The sequence below is a fragment of the Camelus bactrianus genome, chromosome 16 (genome assembly GCF_048773025.1).
Source record: "Camelus bactrianus isolate YW-2024 breed Bactrian camel chromosome 16, ASM4877302v1, whole genome shotgun sequence".
Taxonomy (NCBI): Eukaryota; Metazoa; Chordata; class Mammalia; order Artiodactyla; family Camelidae; genus Camelus; species Camelus bactrianus.
This window is the reverse complement of record NC_133554.1, coordinates 58,469,955-58,493,681: the sequence shown is the minus strand read 5'-3', so window position 1 is coordinate 58,493,681 and position 23,727 is coordinate 58,469,955. Positions and strand designations below refer to the sequence as shown.

Sequence of the window (23,727 nt, the reverse complement as noted above, 5' to 3'; positions counted from 1 at the left end):
CCCAAGATTAGGAATGAGAAGGCTTCGAACAGCCCCCGGTCCAGCCGCCACTGCGCCGGGCGCTCCCGAGGACAGGAAGGACGGCGTCCAGGCCCAGAGCGCATCTCCTCCCGGGAAGAGCCAGGCAAGCCCTCCCCGTGCAGCCAAGGCCTGACGCGAGCGGCCCTCCGTCCTCCCAGCCCAAGTGCTTGGAGCTGCGGCCACGTGCCAGGTGCAGGACACGTTTAAAGAGCAGACGACGCAGCCCAGCACGCGTGGCCTTACTGACCTCCCCGAGACACTTGCTCCACTACAAGCCACAAGTGGGTGTGCCTAAAATAGCTCCCAGTTTGTCCCACAGCTGCAAAAGGAAAGGAAGTCTTCAGGTTCACACAGACCAGTGGCAGGCCCCCACTGGACGGGGACAGCGGAAAGTGAGCCCCCAGGCCCAGACCCCCACACGGTGGCCCCCAGGGCAGGCCGCAAGGGAGGGACCCACGCTTACCAATCCAGCATTCCAAACGCGCACAGGGGGTGGTCTTCACCACGTCGGGGGGGTCCACGCCGACGTTCAGGCACAAGACTAAGGCGACGCTGACCGTCTTCATCTGGGGGTGGGAGAGAAGAGACACGCACTTCAGTGTGGAACGCACGGGTGCAGCTGCAGGCGTTACAGCGTTCCCAGCCCGGCGAGGCCCTGCCTCCCCAGCCGGACCCTCACGCGCCCGGGACCTGTGCTGCCCCAGCAGCACGTCAGGAGTAACCCCCTTCCCAGGAGATGGGGTCTCAAAGGCAGGTATGGGGGCAGGGGACACATGGCAGGAGAGGCTTTTCTCGGGCTTCCTTGTGAGATGCTTCCAGAAATAGAATTTTTGATCAAAAGATATAAACATTTTTAGACACTTAATACATTCTGCCAAATTGCTCTGCAAAAACTCTGCACAGATTAACACTCTGACCAGTTCAATGCTATACTCATCACTTAAAATTGTTCATCATTCAATGAGAGAAAAGTTGTCATTCTGATTTAGTGTGCATTCTTCAGTGTTAATAAGGCTGAATGTTCTTTTTCAAACATTTGTATCTTTTATCGTTTGTGCCTTTTCTACTCGTGTTTATACACCACTTATTTACTGATGTTAGTGGCCTCTCCTCTCCACACATTGCAGATTGCATCCACATTACCCGACGTAAATACTTCCCTGGCCTGGGGTTTGCCATGGACTCCTTTCCTGTTAGTGACATCCAGAGTGCTGTGCCCGTCAGCTGACACACCTTCCTCCACACCTGCCCAGTCCCTGCTCCAGGGTCCCCTCCCAGCTGCTCAACTAAAAACCTGGACTCGTCCTTCATTCCTTCACTTGCTCAGCAGACGCTCACTCAGCACCGGCCAGGCAGCAAGTGCTCTTTGTAGACACAATCAGTAAGGCAAAGACCACAAACCTCTGCAGGGAGCAGGGGTATCACTTCAACAGGCTGGTGGGGGGTAAGACGTCTCCCCTCCACCTGCTTCCCCTATGACCCCCTGCTCCTGATTCTGTCCACCTCACTACCCCCGGCTCCAGGCCACCAGCATGCCTGACCTGTGCTAGTCGCCCTCCGGGACCCCCGCCTCCCCCAGGCCAGGCTGTTAGACACATCAGTGCACCATTTTCAATCATTCCCTGCACCCTTCAGAATTCATGTCTGGCCCCCTGGACACACTATTAAAGCCCTGCAGTGTTGCAGAAAAGCGTGTTACAGCACAGTTGTGAGACCAAGCAGCACTCAGAGAGTTAAGAACTCAGGTTTACTACACCAGCAAGCCCAAAAAAGTTAACACTCCAAGCTCTGGACCCTGTCTGTAGGTTTACACAGGCTTTTATAGGCTGCCAGTTTACACTTTGCAACATCATATGCAAATAAGGTGTAACAAAAGTTGACTAATTAGGAACAGGCTTTGTAGAAATGGACCAATCAGGAGTGAGGGAAATGGACCCATCAGGAGTGAAAGAAATAACCAATCAGGAGTGAGGGAAATGGACCAATCAGGAGTGAGAGAAATTACCAATCAGGAGTGAGCTTCATGCAAATGAAGCACTACAAATGGACCAATCAGGAGTTAGCTCAGAGAACCAATAGAATTTTAGGGGTAAGTTCCACTTGCCTAGAAGTAAGCCGTTTCCCAGGCAAAAAGTGAGATAAAGCCGCTGGGCCAGATGGTGCCGGCAGGAGAGTAGTGGCTGTGCCTCGGGGTCCTGCTGGTCTTTTTTATGGGGCCTCCCACCTCAATAGCTCCAACCCCGGCCTACGCCCCACGGCCGTCAGGTCTTACCTCGGTCCTGCAAGACCCCTGGGCCTTTGGACGCCTAGGCCTCTGCCTGGGGGCTCCTCGCCAGCCCCACAGGGAGGCCCCCGGGCCCGGTCAGAGCAGAGCCCGTGGCCCCCTGTCTTCCTCCGGCAGAGCCCGGGCCAGCCCTGCCCAGAGCAGCCCGGCTGCCCGGAGAGTGAACACAGGAGTTTCCTCGAGAGCGTTCACTGGTTTTACATTGAACCCTTTTAACCCCACTGGATGTGACTTTGGTACATGGTGCAAGATGAGGATTGTTTTTTTCTCAAAAATCTATGCAATGGTGCCAATTCCCCCTGTTAAATAATCTCCCCAAATCACAGGCTTGGGGTGACTCCCTTAGCATACAGGCCCCCCTAGACCAGATTCTAGCTCTGGGTCACACAGCCAACTGATTAACATAATTTATCTTCACAGTTTTCACAACACTTGGGAGAGCCTAGTTTTCTTCCTTACAATCTTTTCTAACTTTTACTTGGCTGTATTTATATTCATCTATGTTTTCCCAAACTAATTGTTATTCAATTTCTTAATCCCATAGGAATCGTGATTAAAGGTTTAATCAAACTGCCTAGTGATAACACTGAGTATTTTAAATTGTCTTCTTTGATCCAGTAATTCCACACGTGAGAACCTGTCACAGGAAATACAAAATATAATAAGGGAGAACTTTCTAGGTGTAAAGACTTTCTTTTTTTAATTAATTAATTAATTAAGGTTTTGGTGGGGGGAGGTAATTAGGTTTATTTATTTATTTTTAAAGGAGGTGCTGGGGGTTGAACCCAGGGCCTTGAGCACACTAAGCATGTGCTCTACCACTGAGCTGTACCCTCCCCCCGGTGTAAAGATTTTCTTTACAGCTTTTCTTATCCTAGAAAACAAGTCAGAAAGACCTAAATTTTAAGCAAATAAAGGAATTTAGTTTAAGCACATCATTATATACTCTGAATAGAATGACGCTTAAGTTTAATTCTTAAAATGTTAAATGAATAAAAGTGGATTCAAGACACACAAAAAATTACATTAAGCATATAAACTAAACTTGGCAAGACGTGACCGCCTTACGATGGTCTGCTCTTCCGTGTGGGAACACGGCGTGCTTCACTGCCTATTCAAATGTTCTTTTAACTTCTCTCAGCAATGTTTTTCCAGTTTTCTTCGCCAAGAAGGCTTGTTCGCTTCTTTGAAGATTGTTCCTGGGTAGCTTGTGAATATCTGGGGGTAATCCGCTGCTATACGTGTATCTTGCCCGGAGCAATTTCTTACTGATACTTGCTGATACATCACAATAATGCTTAGTCACTTCACTAAATCTTAATTAAACATAACTGGCTTTAGGTGACTCCCTTCAGATTTTGTCAGTGTAAAAATACGCTGTCTGTGAATAATGATGAGTCTACCTCATTCTTTCCAACAGATCATTCCTCTTTTTCTCTTTTAGGTCCCACAGCGTTGCCCAGATCCCCCCAAATCACATTACTAACAATTACAAAATGATGATAGTGGTGATCTTTGCACCTGGTTTTAATAAAACTGTCATAAATGTCTCATCATTAAAAGTGATGATGGTTACTGATGTGACATACGATAGTCTTTATTACATCAAGAAAACAGTCTTCTGTTCACAACAGAACTGAAACTTGTACAAGGGAAAGAAAAGCGTTTTTGTCTCTCCTCTCCCAACACTTAAAAAAAAGCCATTTATTTATAATAATTTCACTTTTTAAGGGAACTGCACCCCTGCCTCCAAAGACATACTGAAGAGAGGAACACAGGCCAGAATCTTCTCATTCTGAACCGTAAGACACAAATGGTCCCTTGGCCGAATGTCGGGGGAAGGGCTGAAAAATCAATCAGACAGTAACAAAAGTTTTAGTTGTTAGTCATTTTCCAACATTTAACTGGTCAGTATCAATAATCCCATACAGCTGATTATTTTATAGCAAACTCAGTCTGAGGCTAAGCTGCCTAAAATTAAGTTTCTGGAGAGACCTGCGTGGTCTTCCTTCAGCCATGGTGAACAGCTACTAACGCCCTCACCAGTTTTAAATCAAGGGCATTTCCCCCGTGCTCTGTAACGGGGACTTTGAGGTCTCCACACCGCCTAGATTCCAACCCTGGGGCGAGTTCCAGGTCGCCTTCCTCAGCCCTCCCGCCGGCCACTCTGGGTGGACGGAGGCTTCCGCGGGGGAAGTGTCCTGTGTGATCGGGGTCTCTGCTGACCGTCCGCTGCGCCACAGAGCCTAGTCTGTCCTCGACCTGCGACGAGAACCCACTCCTGATCGCTGTGTTCCTTTCAGACGTCCGTCACCGGGGGGTGGGCCCCAAGGGGGCAGAGGAAGGGGGAGCCGCGGGCCCTGGGCTGCCGGGCCCTCGGGCACCCCCACGCCGCCCCTCCTCGCACCTCCAGGCAGCACAGCCCGACGGCTCCTGGGCTGAAGGGCCCGCACTCCCAGGGCTCACCCCCGCCTGGCCGGCGCCGGGCGGCGACTCCTCCGCCGCGAACCAGACCAGGTGGTGGTGCCGCCCCCCAGGGAGGCCCTCAGGGAGCTGGGATTTGCGTGCGGGCGCCAGGGCGGAACCGGGGGTCTGCTTTTCCTCCTCGTCTCCGTGGGGCCAGGGAGGCAGGGTGGGGGGGCATTCCAGTGGTCTCCGACCCTAACCCTCGTCCTCCTGCCCGGGCCGACGCTCTAGACAAACTGCACCCCACCTCTACAACTGCAGGTGAGGAACTTAAATCAGGCAACGCTCAGGCAAATCAGCGGTCTCTGATGTAATCATAAGCATCGTGATCTCCGAGGCCCGCGGCCTTAGACAGAAACACTCCCGAAGCACCAGCTCGGCTCGAGTCCCGCCGGGCGGCACCGCCCGCCCCGGCGCAGCCTCCGTCACCCCAGACGGCACCCGCAGACGGCACTGCCCGCAGCACCTCGGCGGCGGCGGCGGCCTGGAGGGCGGGGCGCCGGGGCGCCGGGCCCTGGGAGGGGAAGGCCGAGTGTGCTGCGCTCCGCCGCCGCCGCCGCCGCCGATGAGGATGTGAAGGGAGCTCATCTGACTCTTCCCGCTTATGCCACACCCCGGGGCCAGCTCGCCGCCCTGTCCCTTTTTAAAAAAGCAAGAGGGAGAGTCTCAAGAATATACTGAACTACAAGCGTGGATCTGGCCTAACACCTAGCTACCAGCTTAATTCCACGGCTGGGCAAAAGATATTACCAGTAAGTGTCCTTAAGCCAATCAAATGTATGGGCCCCCCTGCAAATTTTAATGGCGTTGGCGAGTTTTTAATTCTTAGCTATACCCTAAAGTGTCTTTTTGGTATTGTATTTTCATTTCTATGGTAACCTTATTACAAAAATTCTACATTCGTGGTTTTTAATAATATAGTTACAGCACTAAGAAAATAGAAGGGCTGAGGGAGGGTGCAGCTCAGTGGTGGAGTGTGTGCTCAGCATGCACGAGGTGTTGGGTTCAATTCCCCAGTACCTCCACTTAAAAAAAAAAATAAACAAAAAGAAAAAATGTAAGGGCTATCAAATTTAGTGTACCAAAAGTTGCATAAAAGTACATAAAATAACCATTTTGGACTTTAAAACATTTCTTCTCCAATGCGACATGATCGAAAGTGACAGTTCCATCCCTAAGGTTAATTCTGAATTTGAAGAGACTCATCCTGAGAAGGTCTGAAACACCAGGTGGCCACTGAGAACGTGTGGCCGTGGACACGTCAGCTAGCTCCAGCATCTCCTGAACAATTAATCCACTCACCCAAAGATGATGCAGATGACGTCTCAGACCCCGAGGTCTGTCTGGTCCTTAGAGTTCTGACTCCAGGACCGATCTCTCTGGCCACACTGGAAACTCCCCTAAAGGCACGGAGCAGGCTGCCTTGTGCTTCTGAGCCCAACCCAGAGGTCTCAACTGCACCTTGGCTACGAGGTGGGAGAGGCTGAGGGCAGCGGGGAAGTGAGGGCCCGACGCTGCTCTAACAGCCTGGGCAGCTTCCCGTACAATCCTCTGGTGCCAAATGTGCTGTGAAATTCAGGATTTTTCAGACTTTCTGAAGGACAATATGGTACATACCCCATACCTCGTATAACACACAGGGAAGGGTCTGGAGTAACAGTCTATTCAAAACCATCAAAATCTCCCCCGTGACGTGCACAGATGTCCACTATCAGCAGCCTCACACCAGGTCACATCCAGCTTTGCCACCAAATGAGCTGTGAGAATACTTCCAGAGTTTGGAGCTTCTGGATTTTGGAACTGCAGATTCACCACCCCTGCTTGAGAGCCTCTGTGTACGGCTTGTCACCCTGCTGCTTAAAAATACATTAATGCCTCTCACCAAAGAATTCAAAACAAAATCACAGAGAAGTCCTTTCTCGGCTTCTTCCTCCTTAATTGATCTGATAAACCATCTATTTTTTAAAAGACACAGCGGATCGAACCTGAGTGTAATTCACAGGCCGCCGCGCAGTGACACCCAGGCTGCTCTGCAGAATGAAGAGTTAGCAGGTTAAATGGCCAATCACTGCTCTCTGCTCCCCGCTCCCCGGACTGAGTCTGACTCACTCCTACTGCTTCCAGTGTGAACCACCGAGCGTGATGGAAAAGAAACAGGAAGCAAGACCAGCCCTGCCATCCATGCCACAGCACTCACAACTCCCCCCGTCTGAGGCAAAGCCACCCAATTCCCAGCAGTGCTCATTAAGATTCAGAGCATCAAGCAAAAACTTTGAGCAGACCCGAAGCTACACAAATGCATAATTTATGAAGAAAGTCAGAAACTAGAACATACAGCAAACAGAGTAGCTACGCCACAGGAGGCGTGGGGGAATCGAGTTGTGGAAGAAAAGGAAAACCCGGTTTGCCTATAACCCCCCTCCCAGGGACGGCTGGGAAGACGAGAACAACAAACCTCGCAAGAAGCACATCAAACAGATTTTTTGCAACCAGACCCTTAAACAAAACAGGCCCTTCCCGGCCGGGCCTGCGGGCGCGGCCGCCGCTGGTTTCAGTGGGACTGGGAAGGTGTGAACGCCGTGTGTGACCCTGAGCCACAGGCCTAGTTCGGGTTTAAGCACTCTTTTTTGAGGCCAAATTCTGTCTATATTTCCCTGATTTTGAATCTACCTCTGCTCCCATAAAACAGTGTAATAAAAAGCAAAGACACAAGAGGCAACCTTTCAACATCAAAAATGAGAAAGTCTCGTCCGGGACTACTGGCTCAGACGTGCGCAGGGCCCCCCTTCCCACCCCACCCACACGCTCGGGACCAAGGCCACAGGCCCTCGGGAAACACAGGTTTCTAAAAATCAAATTAAAGAACTGCATACAAAATAGAGATCACAACTGCTTTAAACAAACGAAAGAAATCTCTTCTTAAAGGAATCCCATACTGAACATTTCTGTGGCTCCTTCATTAAACAGGAGTCCCCCCGGTGCCACCTTCGCAAACCTGGGCATCTGTGACGGGGTTCAAACGCGACACATACACCCGCGGTCTGAGGAGCCAGTCCACTTGCACTGATGAGCTGAGTGAGGGACAAAAATTACTTCCTTGCCTTTTCTTGTAGCACCTTATGAGGTGAAATTTAAATGTATATGTAACGGGCACATGAAACGATGCTCAACATCGCTAATTATCAGAGAAATGCAAAATAAAACTACAATGAGGTATCAACTCACACCGGTCAGAATGGTCATCATTAAAAAGTCTACAAATAATAAATGCTGGCGAGGCTGTGGGGGAAAAGGAGCTCTCTTACACTGCTGGTGGGAATGCAAACTGGTGCAGCCCCTATGAAGGACAGTATGGAGGTTCCCTAAAAAACTAAAAGTAGAGTTACCATGTGATCCAATAATCCTACTCCTGGGCATATACCAAGAGGGAACTCTTAATTTGAAAAGACACCTGCACCCCAGTGTTCACAGCAGCACTATTTACAACAGCCAAGACATGGAAACAACCTAAGTGTCCATCTACAGATGACTGGATAAAGAAGATGTGGTATATTTATACAACGGAATACTATTCAGCCATAAAAAAAGAACGAAATAATGCCATTTGCAGCAACATGGATGGGCATAGAGATGATCATACTAAGTGAAGTAAAAAAAGAGAAAGACAAATATCATACATCACTTACACATGGAATCTAAAATATAATACATGTGAACTTATTTGTAAAACAGAAACACTCACAGACATAGAAAACAAACTTATGATTACCAAAGGGGAAAGGGGGAGGAGGGGTAAATTAGTAGTTTGAGATTAGCAGATACAAACTACTATATACAAAATAGATAAACAACAAGGTCTTACTATACAGCACAGGGAACTATATTCAATAGCTTGTAATACCTACAATGAAAAAAGATTATATATGTGTGTGTAAGTATATCTATACACATACCTACACACAACCGAATCCCTCTTCTGTACACCAGAAACTAACACAACACTGTAAATCAACTATACTTCCATTTTTTTAAAGTATGAAACTAAAAGTACTTGTTTGTCACAGAGGTATAAATAATATGAAGAAGATACATACACTTGCAAATTAACTCTACAGAATTCAACAATGTGCAGCCTAAACCCGTCAACCCTTCTGTTGAAGCCTGAGATCTGAGTGGAGGGGCGGTTGAGGGCACAGGTCAAAGAGCGCTATCTGTCACGAGCAGGAACATCGCACCACCCTTCCCGCGCGTTCCAGGTCACACAACAGTTGGTCAGCAGGCAAAGTCTGCAGTGTGCGCCCCGTATCTCAGTAGGGCTGTTGGAAAAGACGTCTTTTCAAAGGATGTTCCATGGTTTGGGACACCCTCAACAGAGCCTGAGGGCAGAGGGGGGCCCATCCGGGTCCTAATTACGAGTCCTAGTGTGCAAATGCACACACGCAGAGGTCACGGGTCCCAGGTGGCCATCACCTCCGGGGAACGGAGAAAATGGGCGGTCCCTCTTTGTAGCTGGCCCTTCTGTGAGTGTATTTTCAAATTTTCAACCGTGAACACACATTACTTCTCTAAGCAGAGGGAAACATTATAAAAATGACCGCATCCCACCAGTCAAGGATTTTCACACGTGTGCGTGTGTGTGCATATAATTGTTATTATATCCTGAAGGTACACAGAGGAGCTCGTTGGGCTGGCTGAAGCTTACACTATTATCCAAGACGACGAGCAGGCCAGGGGCCGGGCCGGGGTGAGGAACCCAGGGCAGCGATTCCCCACAAGCCCACGGGGACAGCGTGTTCTCACCCCCTCCTGAGAGCTCTGCTAACCCAACTGCATGTGGGCTGACGACCAACAAACACCTGGTCTTGGCAGAGCAGGTGCAGCAAAGGGCTCTGTCTAAGCGCCTCCCTCCTTCCCGGGTTAGAACACAAGGCCAAGCCCACAGCTAAAACTGCTTTTGTGGGAACAACGAGATTTTCTGATTCAATAAACAGATTGATTTCAAGGTTGTTTAGAGCTTCCCGTTATTTCATAAAACACCGACGCCGCCTTACCACTCCTAATGTAAACTACAATTAGCAGCGGGGGGCTGACTCACTCATTCAGGACTAATCGTTCTTCCACCCTATTATCCAGCAATATGTCACCCATGGTGCAGACCTCATAAAAACAAATCTCAAAACAAACCAAAGTACACAGAGCTCCCACACCAGCTCAAGAACTACACCCGAGTGGCTGGAACACCTTGATAGCGGGCATCTTTGCACGCAGAAGCCGGAGGCTGCTACACGGGGCTGTTCTGCTCCCACGCAGCCTCCTGGCTGGGCCAACGTTATTGTGAAGCTGCTCTCAAAGGCCCCACCGCTCCCCGCGGACTGACAACAGCACCGCAGCCCGGAGCTGGCGCTCGGGCCCCTGCGTCGTCGAGGCAGACGCGTGTTCCCAGGGAGACCAAGTCGTGACGATGGCTAACATTCCCCGGGGAAGGCAGAGCCTGGAGGAAGCCAGGCAGCTGCTACAGGGAGACAAGGAGGCTGGCACCAGGTGTGGGGAGAGCAGGAGAGAAAGAAACCCCTATTTCAAGGAGAACTGGGGCCGGCATGTGCCGCTGGGGATATCGGAGAAGAAAGGTCCTGAGTGGCTGAAACTCCGCCCCCACGGGGAAAGCCACAGGTGCCTGCCGTCTGTCCCCTCTCCTGCACATATGATAGCCTCCCATGCGGTGGCCCCACCTTCTCAAGGCAGAAAATAAACACGACTGTGTCTCAGACTCGCTTGCAGCTGAGGGGTCGGTGTGCGGCCTGGGCGAGACACACTCACCCGAGAACTGGGTCCTCAGCCCAGCAATGCCGGGCCCCACAGGGGTCATCCCCGTGTCCCGGCTGTTCAGCAGCCACAGAAGCCCCTTGAGGTCTTTACAACCTCAGGGTCCAGCCTGGGTCCTCCTGGAGATCCTGCAACGCGGTCCTTTTCTGCTGAACCTCCGGGCGTGGGCTCCGACACCTGTAATGTAACACCCCGCGGGCCTGCCGTCGGCCCGCTCGTGGGGCACTCCTGAACCTCCCCACCTCCGACCTGCCATCCAGAAGTAACAGAGCTGCCGGCACCAGCTTCCGTCTAGATGACCGTGAGCTCAGGCGTACTTTTGGTGCCTTCAGACTGAGTGTGTCCGGGCTCGGGAAGATTCCTGACGGTGACGGTCCAGGGGCGACCCAGCTCTGGCCTCTCGTTTCCTCCTCCCCTCCGCAGACTCGGCCAGCTGGGCCGTGTGAGACTGGGGGCAGAGGGGCCGCCTGCTGGGGTAATCGCACCTTGGGAAAACCTTTGTGTGTCTTCCACCCCCTGATTTGCCGTTGGCTGAGCTGGAGTAACGCACAGAATGCCCAGAGTTAAATCCAGTGATGATTTTGGCCTCTGAATGTTTTCTCCCCCGGAGAGCCTTAGGGGAAGTCGGCGGCGGCTGGGGCTGGACCCGAGGAGGAGCGGTTCCCGGCCTCACTGCACTCCGAGCGGCCACGGGGGCCAGAGACGATAGCAGTGACCACGACCTTTGGAGTCGAACAGGCCCAGGATCCAGGGGTCAGTTCCTAGCCTTGCCTCTCACCAGCCACTCTGAGTCCCAGGCTCTGCTCCTCACCACCGCCACCTACTGCACACGGCTGTTGGGGGACCACGAGGAAAGGTGTGGGCCGGAGGTTAAAACAAGCACATCGGTGTACAGACAGCAAGGCAAATGACGGCCCCAGGCCTTCCACGTACAGGTGCGGGAAGAGCCAAGAATATCCCGTTAGGTGAAAGAAGGACATCGCAGAGCAATGTGTACAAACGCAACTTCTGCCGAAGAGAAGGAGGGACATGCAAGTGTGTGTTCCACCTGCTAGAGGGACGCGCCAGAGACTGGAGAGCCTCGTGCATGACAGAGCGGAGGGAGGGGGCACTGGAGGGTCCTCTCAGTTCACCTCTCCGTGGCATCTGGGTTTCTGAACACATGGATGTATGTCACCTATTAAAAATGTGTAGAAAGGTAAACTGACAGAATCACCTATCATTCTCAAAGTCAAAGGAATTGAGTGACCACAGTTAAAAATCTTAAATACAAATACATCCTTTCTACCATTGAAAACTTCAGCAATTTACCATCAGCCAAACTGCATCATTTTGTCACAATAAATTGATTGTGTTCATTTGGATTTTATTGGTTTTACAGTTGGATTTATATTTCATTTCTATGTTGGTTTTGGATCAAAAACTATATAAAATTCCTTAACCATAAAGAATTCATATGTAGCATTCGTTTTTACATATCTCAGCAGCATTATAATAAAAATTCTATTTTCCTATTGTGAACGAGGATTTAATCAATTTTTTTAAAAACATGGATGGAGGGCACTCAGACATGTGGCGCACAGACATGCAGCAAGCAGCCACCCGATGAGGCCTGAGCGTCCCAACAACTGACACCCGCCCGGCTCTGCAGCCCGGGGGTCTGTGCCGCGCCACCTGCCTGGTCAGACGGTGAGCCTCCAACCTGAGCAGCCCCCGCCAGTCATCCAGAGCAGTGCTTCACTCCGAGAAGGGCCCTGCTGATTGCACAGGGAGGTGTGCAAGGCAACCCTCCCCCCTCACAGGCCTCCACGTGAGTGAGCAAATGGATGCAGACAGATGCTCCATTTATCTACTGATAAATAGCTACTGAGACATATGGACACACTGTGAGTGAATGAGGGGATGGGTGTACAGAGAAACAGACAAATGAGCAGGTGAGCAGCACAGACGGCTGGCTGGACGATGGACGGATGGACGGATCCAAACAGAAGCCTGAGACTTGCCTCAGGCAACCAGTCCCACAGTCTCATCACCAAAACAAAGTGAGCACAACAGGACGACTCCCCAAATCCAAATTAATCAACAGCCTCCACAAAGGCAAGACGGGGGCGGAGACGTCGCTCACCAAGAAAACCGCCACACACCTGCACGTATTTCTGAAGGCCGCGCCAACACTTTTTCCGCGGCTAAGGAAGCCACTTCCTTAAAGATCTGGGAGTAGGAGCCATCATAGACAACAGCAGCTCGGTGCCCGACCCCCCGCCGCCCCGCAGCCCCGGAGCTGCGCACAGCTGCTCGCACTTCCAAACCAGGACGACAGAGGACGAACAGAGCCAGCGTGACGCCGGTTCCTGGGCGGCACACCCATGTCCTTCTGACGCGGCCCCGGCTCGTTCTGGGGCTGGCCCAGCGCCGTGGACCCAGGGCCTGAGACGGGGCGGGCCCTCCTGGTGGCCGGCGGGAGGGATAGGTCTGCGAGGCCTACGTGTGTCGGGCTGCATGGGAGCTCTGCGGACCTAACTCCGCCTCCAAACACAGGTAAATTCCACCACCACTGTTTCAGCTTCTGAAACCGCAGCTCGGGAAGAGAACGCCCTGGGACCCAGCCAGGATTCAACCCCCTTCCATCTACTTCGCAGCCGGCGTGTCCGTCACTAGACGAGAGGCGTAGGCCTCCCCTCCCTGGCCCCACACAGCCTCCCTGTCCCGTGAGCCCTCAAAGGGCGCACGCACCGCACGGAAGGACCTGCCGCGTCCTCCAGCCCAAACCAGCCTCACCGAGCCTGAGGCTGGGAGGCAGTTTACAACTCGTCCGCTCTGTCTTCACCGCCTCCCCACTTTTTATTAACTCCACAAACTGAAACCTGAGAGGCTGCATAACTTTCATCACGAAACTATTATTTAGTAGAAGAGTAAGACCAAATCTCAAGCTTTCAGTAATTTCACTGCAAAACGCTGAGTTAAAAGCATCCAGTCTCTCTTTCCTCTTTGCCTGGCTGAAAACTTCACCTGGAGGTTTAGCAAAGCTGGCCCTTATGCCCCGGCCCCACGGCCCCCCGGGAGTGCTGGTGGACAGCGGGGCACACCCCAAGACCAGGAGTCTATAAGCCCTTATTTCACCGCGTTTCATTCAAATCCGTACAAAAAAAAGCCCCCTACAGTAATGTTGTTCTCAGACCCCGGAACTAGCGGCGCAGCCCTGACCCAGGGGATGGCGGGGACTGGAGCGATGGTGGCAGCCCAGCCCCGCCCGCAGTGGCTGCGGGCAGGTGCTCCCTGTGCACAGAGAAACCCTGAGCGCGCGGCCAGCCCACAGACCCCACCTTCCAGGCCACGGGGCCGCGCCACGGCTACCCTGCTCCTGCAGCAGCCCCCACTGCTCTGCCCTCAAAAGACCAGCTCATTCCTTCAGCCAATGATTATCCCTAAATTGACAAAGAGGGAGGAAATTATTTTTACCACTTTGTAATGCAAACACCCTGCACAGGCCCGCGTGGTAACAGCCGGATGCCGTTCTCACAAAAGCCACTCCGCCCTCCTTTGGTACCAGCGTAGCTCAGGAGCTCAGGAACCTTCAGTTTCTGTCCAGTGCTTAACACGAAGCTCTACAAAACTAAGTCCTTCCTTCCCGCGCCGCTTCCTGCGACCTCCCTCGTGTGGCTAAGCTGTATTACGGTTCAGTCTTCAGCTGAAACGGGCTTCGCGCTGGACACTCGTTTTCCTTACGGGAGCTGGGAACTTCGGCACCTGCCGAGCAGAGGCTGCCCGCGTGACCAGCCCCCATCAACACCCTTGGCACTGAGTTTCTACAGAAAGTCCCTGGTCATCAGCATTCCACAAGTGTGGTCCCAGCTCGCTCCTGGGGAACTTGGGCGTGTTCTGTGCGGCTCCGGCAGAGGCGCCCTGGAGCCTGTGCCTGGTTTCCCGCAGCCTCAGCCCGCGCACCTGCTCCTTGCACAGGCTTTCCTGCCTCCTTCCACTGTGATGGTCACAGCCACGAGGACCACATGCCAAGTCCTGGGAGGCTTCGGAGGGCTCAGCGCAGGGGTGTCCTGGGGACAGGGACGCAGACCAGACAGCAACCGCGTCTCTCCCCACCCCCCTCGCCCTTCAGAGGGCCCACCAGCAATCACGGGCGGCACTGGGTGGGTCGGGATGCACCTCCCCCAGGCTCCTAAACTTATCGCTTCTTAGTACTTGATTACAAATTAGCCCTTTGGCCGATCTTAAGCGCTCAGAAAAACAATCATTTACGCCAAATCCCCCTCATCCTGAGCTTTCGATGCTTTCACGGTTTCTTGATAGATTTCTCTTGGTGTGGAAACAGGATGAGATTTAGAATCATTTTCAATTTACTTAATAAAGTCCACGGCTTGCATTGCCTGGATGAAAGTGAGATTCTTCTCACTGATGGAGATGCTTTTCATGACGAAAATAAACGGCATGGTGAGCTGAGCAGACAGCGGCTCCACCGCGCACGGAGGAAAACCCCCAAGACACACGCACGTGGGAAGGCGCGAGGTGCGAAGCACCCCGCCTGCGACGACCATCATGCGGAGCGACCCAGGAAGCACAGGGGCCGCCCTGCTGGCGGCAAACCTGCGGAGTACGCCAGAGGGTGGGAGGAGAACTGGAATGCGTGTGGTAAAAACCTCCCGCCCGCCTGCGGGCCACGGCCCCGGCTCTAACGTGGGGTGCTTGCTGGGGTGGGGGGGCTCCACGGCCCGGGGCTTCGCGGCACCCACGCCCTCAGTGCTGACCCTCCTGGCGGGGATTCAGAAAGGGGCCGAGGGACAGCCTGTCTCTGCTCCAGGACGTCTGGGGCCTCGGCTGGCAGCGTGCAAAAGCCGGCAATGACTCACCCTGGAACCACCTGGAAGCTGCTTCTCTCACGCATCTGGCAGTTGATGCGGGTGGGACCCCAGCTCTGCAGCCCTGGGACACCAAAGCGCAGCCTCCCCTTGTGGCCTCCCACGCGGGGCTGCTCCGGGCTTCCTTGTGGCTCGGTGGCTCGGTTCCCAGCACGGGCGCCCAGGGAGAACCAGGCAGAGGCAGTGTTGTCTTTAGCCCCCAAGGCACAGGGCATCCTTTCTACCATGGTCACGGGTGGCCCAGACCCACGAGGATGGAAAAGGGACGCGGCCTCTCAGGGGAAGAAGTGTCACCGTGTGGGAGGGGCAGGCTGTGTGGTCCCCAGTCTGTGGTCCCCCTGGCCGCAGTTCACATCCACCCACGTGCAAGTGCACCTGGCACCTCTCCAAGGCCCCGGGCCCCGGGGATAGCCCCCGCCGCTTGACGACCAGATCTCGTCACCAAGATCACGTCCCGGGGTGGATGGGGCTCCTCACAGGACCCCTCTGGTCCAAAGGCCTGGGCACTAAAGACACATACATGGGGTGCACGGCGCACACACGACACATACACAAGGTGCACACTCTGCACACGCACTACATGCACGCATGGCGCACACACGGTGCACGCACGACACACACGCACGCACGACACACACGCACGCGTGGCGGGTGGCGCAGGAGAGCAGGGGCACCTGAGCCCGGCGCCTGCTTGGGGCTCTGGCTGACTGCGGGGGTTGTGCTCTGGGGTGCATGGCACCGCCCTCTCAGATACACGCCCGCCGCCAGCAGGCCCCTGTGGGGCCCCCGTCCTCTGCTGTAGCTGCTCTGACTGCCCAGATCTGACTGTCTCGTGCATGCGTCCTAAGACTCTCAGATGCTAAGAACCTTCACCAGACAGGAGACATGAACTACCTGGTAACAATGTAGCCCCAGTCCTTCCGGCTCCTAAGGACTGATCACCCGCACTCCAATTCCCAGAAAAAGCAGCTCCCGTTTGCAGCTGGGTAGTTTTCTCAGCCTGCTGTCTGCCTGTAGAAGTTCAGGGGCCCAAAGGTCTTTTTTCATTTTGCTCTGTTGCTTGCAGTCCAAGCAGATACATAATCTCTTTACAAACTCTGTGGGGTTTGTGTATCAACAGATAATCCACTCCACCAGACAAAGCCACACCCATGAAGAGCCCTTTGTCCCCACCTCCCGGTCCGGGCTCCCTGTCCTTCCGACTCTCAGAGGCCGGCATCCGAGGGAAGGACCGTGGGGGAGGCCCCACCACGGCCCAGATTTGAGGCCTCAGCGAAGGCTCCCACACATCAGCCCAGAGGTGCCACCTGCCTGGGGCCGTCTGTTCAGGTGAGGCCCCTTGCCCTGGAGACGAGGCTGAGAGCGAGACAGTTGATTTCTGACCCCGGCGGATCCTGCCACTGTCCTGCAAGGCTTCAGCTCATCTGCTCCTCCCCGGTGCTGCCACAGGCCCCGAGCAGAGGCCAGGTGGCTCTTGGGATATTCTGCCTGGAAATCTCCTGGACTAGACTAGATGGCTGGTTCCAGCAAACACGTTCTGTGCGATTTGCTCTTTGCCACGACTGCCACCCCAAACGTGCTGCCACCCATCGCGAGGAGCCCTATCCCTCTAGTTCGCAACGCCCACGCCCTCCACAGGCAGGGGCCCCATCCGGCCAGGCCCGTGCGCTCACCTTCTGTCCATCCAGGCAGGAGGGGCAGACACCCCTCGCCCCGGCCCTGAACGCTTCCGCGAGGCCCTCAGACTGGCCCTCTACCTGTCCCAAAGCCAAGGCCGAAGGCTTTAGGGTTTTATTATGGCAACAGCTGTTTCCAGCTTCCAAAATGTGTTCACGTCACCCACTGCTGTTCATCGCCCTTACCCATCATCACGGGATTGTGCACAAACCCCGTGGGATGAGAGCTCGGAAGGGCCCTGCGGCGCCGCCTGGCCCCTCTCGGAAGGGGCTGAGCTGCTAAAACCCCGCAACCTTCGTCCTCTGGTAAGGGCACATCACACTGGGCTCTGGGAAGACGTGAGGGACCTGTGAAGTGACGTGACGACAAGGCCCCTGGCTGAACCCAGCCACTCCCAAGTCAACCGTGGCGAGAGTCCATTCAAACATGGGGAAAACGTCGTCAAACGCACAGGGCCGCGCTCCCCATGGGCGCCCTCCACACCAGCGCCTCCAGGATGAGAGAACGAAGTCTAAAACTCACACCACCCACCACCCAAGAAGCAAGTTAAACAGAACATAAACCTGGGTGCCCCCCCCATCAAAGAGAAGCACTGCAGGGGCCCCAGCGCCACCGGAAGCCTGCCCGAGAGGCCCCGCGCCCCTCTTGATGACCGCAAACGCACCAGCCCCTGAGGGGACCCACAGCCGCGAAGGCAAACATTAAAGACAAAAAAGCTGGAGTTACCGAAGCCTGCTAGCCTTTGAAAAGAGGAAAAAAAAAACTGGAGAGGGAAGTTTTATAACATGCAGACAAAAAGATAAATATGCTTCTTTTTCACCTTTTTTTTAACATTTGCAAAGTCCTAATAGGTCAATCCTCTCTTACTGATTCCAGTCCCATCTTGGAAGACGTGAGATGAGGACCCAGTAGGGATGAGCAGGTTTCCTTAAAGGGAAACGTAACTAGGAACAATACGAATGTAAGCCAAGTGGCAGCCCCAGAGAAGCTGCTTCCGGAGCCCCTGCTCCCCATGCGCGTTTCCTCACAACCCACGTCCACGGTGACAGACCCTGTGAACCGAAGACAGCACGAACTAGCAACATCCCAACTAACCTGCCCAGCCTTTGGGTTCAAGTGCTAATATAACGAAAATGATGCCATACGCGTTATCGAGACAAACTTACATCAGTCCAAAAAAATAAGTAAATATTATATTTTAATAAAGTTCCTAGCAAGCTCTCCTCAAAACACTGTATCCCAAAGCAGCAGGGCAGCTGGCTGGTGGCCAGAACCCTTACAAGAAAAATCCTAATAGCTTGGCCAGATTATTGAAAGCATCAAAACCAAAACTATATCCCACATACTGTATAAGCAGAGGGGATGCGCACACTCGTGCAGACGTCCCCGAGAGGGAGCTGTCAGCCTCCGTCAGGCCCGCACACCGCAGCCCGCGGGACCCCCGAGGTGCTGCCAGACCCCCCTCGGAGAGTCACGGGTCCACTGCCGTTGTTGTGCTTTGCTTTTTTTCTACCTAATGAAACTAGATGTTTAAGAAAAAGGCTGGGGAAACCCACCTGACCCCCACTGTGTGCTGCAGCAGACATAAGCCCCATATCAGCTCACTTGATCTATTTTTTTTAAAGGTTTAAAATTCTAGCATCCTTCCCTCAACCTGGGTGAATGTTAGGCCACAGCAACCTCAAAGGCAGAAAGACCAAGCCCAATGTCTGCCGTATTTCATAAAACTATATACATAAACAGGAACAAAGAATCACGAGACTGGCCCTTCTGCAAATACCAGTCAAATAATTTTTCTTATTGGAGTGCTCTCGAAGGTAGAAGATTTAGGCTGAGTGCCTTTGTAAACACCTGCGTGCCTCTCAGACCCAGCTAACTAGTCCGTCCATCAGTTAACCTGGGTGAAAAATGAAGTGAGCAGAAAGGATCACCGCCGAATTCAGGCACTATGGCGTTCTTAACAGAGTGGGCGTTTACTGAGCTCCTGCTGAAGGTTCTCGTACCCTCCCGGCTCTGACTTCTGAAATACACAAAAGCCAAAATGAAAAGGGGCAGTTGTCAGCAGGACAGATGTCAAAGGGCTGTATCTCCAAGCCCTTGGCGAGAAGAAGTCCCACTCCCCAAGTGGCAATGCCCCAGGGAACGGACTGCAGCCCTGCTGATTAATGTCGCCACACTTGAGAAATACAGAGCAGAGCCCGCCTGTGATGGATACTTTCAATTACATGTTTAATTTTCAGTAATGGCTAGTTCTCTCTGCTGATTTTAAAGGCTGTACCCTTGCGCTGTGCTCACAGCCCCAGACAAGCCCCTCCACGCAGAGAGGGCACACGCATCCCTGACTTTGGGAGCAGAAGGAAAACGCGTGTGGCTGCCACGCCGGCGTCCCGTGGCTGAGGGGCACAGGCTGCCCATAGGCAGGCGCTTCGCGTCACACTGCAAAGGCAGCACACAGAAAGGGGCCTGCCTCTGACAGTCGGGGTGCTGGTGCCGGACGAGGAGCCGAGGCTCGCCTCCCACGTTCAGAGGGCTAAAAGATCACTCAACACCACTTCCGTTTCTATAAGCCAGCAGCTCTCAATCTTTTTGGTCTCAGGACCCCTTTATGCTCTTAAAATTTGTGGCAGGTCTCAAAGACCTAACTATCAATATTTATCATGTGATAGAACAGGGGTTTTTTTCATTTTTATTAATCCATTTAAAATGAACAATTACAACTTATTACATATTAACATAAACGATATATTGGAGGGGTAGGTAATTAGGTTTCATTTATTTATTCATTCATTCATTCATTTAAATAGAGCACTGGGGACGGAACCCGGGACCTCGTGCATGCTGGGCACGCAGTCTACCACTGAGCTACATCCTCCTCCTGATAAATGATACATTTTTATTAAAAAACAAAACAAAACCTCTGTCTTCTCAAAAAAAAAAAAATTAGAGGCGTGGCAATGTTTCTCCTTTTTAAGAACCACTTTACTGTCTGAATTCCCAGACGGCGGGTGGGGGGCGGGTCTCTGTCCGCTTTTGCATTCAGCCCGCTGCAGCATGCCCTCTTGAAGCGCACAGAGGAAGCCCAGCCCCCCCGGGTGTGCAGCCGCACACCTCTGCGTAGCTTTTCCAAATAGCTGGACTACTTCTTGATGCTGCACCAAAACTCAGCAAGCGGCAGCTTCTCAAAGGTTATTTGCAACGTGGACTCTGAAACTGTTTCAAAACCCTTTCCTGCTGTTACATTAAATAGCTGTGCTCTGCCTCACGCGCTGAGCGGCTCTTCGACCCCACGCACGGGTCATCTACAAACGACTGGTCACCAAGGCACGCGGACCTTCCCAAGCTCGCCGCGCCTCCCTCTGCAACATCCGACGACCACAGTCGACGCCGCCCCTGCCGTTCTCAGCAGGAGAAGCTTCAGGCACCGGGAAGCCGTCAAGTTCACAGTGGCAGATACAGGCTTCTCAACATTCTAATTTTCAGTCAAAACCTCAAATTTTATCATTGGCAACAAATGCCATCAGTTGTTTTCCTTGAAGTGACAGCTCGCTTCTCATTTTTAAGAAAATTCTTACAGTTGTTCTTTCAAGGAAAAACAGTGTTGTATAAAAAAAAAAAAAAAAAAAAAACCAGCTCCGCTTACAGCCCGGTTCCCCAGGTGCTCTTCCTGGGACAGCCATCGGGGCACAAGCCGCAGCGGAAGAGCTGTAGGATGCTGTGAGCAAGTGCTCTGAAGGGCCAGGGTGCGACCGTCCCTCCCCGCTTCACCTGAACTGAAAGCGTTGCTGGTTTCCAGTGCCGGTGCAACACCAGGAAGCACGCGGTGACCGTCCAGGGTGGGGCCACGCCGGCACCGCTGCTCCTGCACCCGGCGCGCGGGCCCACAGGCCCACACACAGGCCAACAGCCTGGCAGTGAGTGCCCTCACCGCCCCCCGCAAGGGTCACGGAGTCTTGCAAACACGCTTTGAGAATTTTACTGAGTGTAGGAATGTGAAAACAGACTGCACTGGATTTTCTTTATCGGGAGGATTACAGGAATAATTAAAGTAAATGTTCCTTTAAGTATTTAAACAGAAACAGAAAGGTGTTTGTCTCCACAAATGCCCTATTCTGTTAGGACACTAAGTAACCATGGACGAAAATGAAAAGTTACAAAGCTACGTGATACTAAGACCTTTCGGGCCAGAGGTGGCAATTAGCGATCTGTCAGATAGAGGTTACCTGTCAGCTGTGTGGAGCTGTCCTGTCACCGCTCCCATAGTGCACAGCCCCCCACCACCACTGCCCCCCACCCCAGAGCAAGCGGCCAGCACCTCCTACCCGCAGAGCAGAGCAGCCTGAGTCTCCCCCACGGGGCAACCCCAGCCCCTACAGTCCATTCTCAAGTCTCTTAAACACATGTCAAAGGACACCACTCCCCTGACAAAACCCAGCAGTGGATCCCCAGCACGTGTGACACAAATTTCAGCTCTTTACCAGGACCCACGAGCCCCAGCACAGCTCAGCCCAGGCCTCTCACTCCTTCTCCTCGCTGGTTACAGCAAATCCAGCCGTCTTCCCACTCCTCGCCTGGGCCACCCCGGCTTCAGCTTCCAGGCCTCCAAGCGGGAAGCAGGTGCACAGGTCACAGCCGGGCGGACAGGGTAAAGCTGCACTGGTGAGGGGAAGGCATAGCCGTGAGCACAGACAGGAGAGAAGCTGAGAATAAGTGAGGAAGCGTCCACCACATGAAGTCGGGGGAGAGCAGACAAACCCGAGGAAAGTGACAGAAAGGAAACAAAGATCAGAAACTCTTGAAACAGAAAAAACATTCAAAAGAGAAGGTCGACAAAGCCCGCTCTCCAAAAACAACAACCCCCCAGAGCAGCGCCTCCCGCCGCCGCCTCCTCACCCGCTCCGAGGGGGCGGCCAGGCGCCCTTCTCCCGACGGCCCTCCTCACGGAGCCCAGCGCTGCGGGAAGCGGCACGTCTGTGTGCTGGACGCCGCAGCGCGTGAAGAGTAAGAGCCTTCCTGTCCCCTCCACCAGGAACCAACCCTCCTTCTCGAGGCAGTCCTGCCCTGCGGAGGACGGACGCTCTCGCGAGTAACCAGGGGAGAAGACACAAGGCGCAGATCACCACAGCCAGGACAGACGAGCAAGCTCCACGCACGTCGAAAAGAGGACCCTCTGCACGGCGCACCACCACTGAGGGTCTAACTTCCTACATGAAGAATCAAGTTCCTAGAAAAACACAGCTCTCCAAAACCGACTCCTGAAGGCAGACAAACATGAAAACTCCTAGAACCACTTGAAAACCAAGTCCTCATCAAAAACGTCCCATGGAGGTAACTTAGACCCAGATGAGTAACTGGGAAGTCCTACAAGTCGTCCTGAAAGCCAGGGAATAAACACACAGAAAACACCCCCAGACTCGTATCTATGCCAGCATAACTTGGGCTCTAAAACCCAACAAGAAAGAAGTACAAGGGGGGAAAAGGTCCCTCTCATCAAGAACACGGGTAAGCAGACAAGTAAACCAAACCCAGCAGCACACAGAAAGCACGAGACCCGGCGCCCACGCCGGGTTCTAGCCGGGATGCAGGGCAGGTCTGACTGCAGAACCGCTGTGTGTGCGTGTGCGCGCGTGCACACGTGTGTACGCGCACGTGTCAGCCTCGCCACGGTAGCACGCTGAAGGAGAAGAGGCACACGGTCACCGCAACAGATGCAGAACAAGCATTTAATACAACTTAACAGCCACTCAATATGAAAACAACTCTTGTAGCAAAAAGGGAGACTCCTTAATCTGATCCCAACTGTCTACCAGAAACTTACAGCAAAAATCATGCTTGATAGTGAAGGGCTGAAAGTTCCCCCTCTGAGATAAGGAGCCTGCTGAGGGGGCCCTCAGTTCCACCCCCCGCCCAGTCCCAGTCAGTGTAGCACAGGGAAAGACAGAAAAGGAAAAGTGCATATAAAGATTGGAACAGAAAAAACACATCTGTCATTAGTTGCAAAAGATTAGGGTCATGCTTATAGAAATGCAAAAGAACATGTTGATAAATACTCAGATTAATAAGACTGCTCGGCAAGGACGCTGGACACTAAATCAGTGTATAAAGTCAACTGCATTCCCACACGGAAGAACAAATGATGTGAAGTTTCTAAGACACCACAAAACAGCGTGTCAAAATTCAAACACCTGGGAATAAATGCAGCAAAAGACATGAAAGCTTCTACGTGGTTAATTAGAAAACCTCATGTTGAAAGAGGTCCGTTCCCTGCGCAAATCGTCTGTGGACCTGCAGGTTCAGTTACACCACAGCCAGGATCTTGATGGGTCTCCCTGCCCCGTCAGTGGGATTCGACCCACTGATTCTAAAACGTCATGGAAATGGAAAAGGGCCAGAAAGGCCAAGACACTCGTGAGGAGGACCGAGACAGGATGGGACCGTCTGCTCTTCCAGATTCCATGACGGCACAGAGGTGAGGAGAGAGTGACAAGCAGGTCCCCGAACAGCACTGAGCGGGCGGACGCGGGGCCAGGCACACTCAGCCCTCGATTTACAGCAGAGGCGGCTCTGCAGACGAGCGACCGCAGTCCC

General features: G+C 53.0%; 1 protein-coding gene across 4 annotated transcripts in view; it reads right to left on the bottom strand.

The window, feature by feature from the left end:
* RPTOR (regulatory associated protein of MTOR complex 1) overlaps positions 1–23,727 on the bottom strand; it is a 236,500-nt gene that overhangs the window by 183,950 nt on the left and 28,823 nt on the right. For all 4 annotated transcript variants that reach the window (XM_074343898.1, XM_074343899.1, XM_074343900.1 and 1 more), the window contains exon 2: positions 485–587. In XM_074343898.1, the coding sequence (XP_074199999.1) occupies positions 485–587 (103 nt within the window). The remainder of the gene's footprint in view (positions 1–484; positions 588–23,727) is intronic.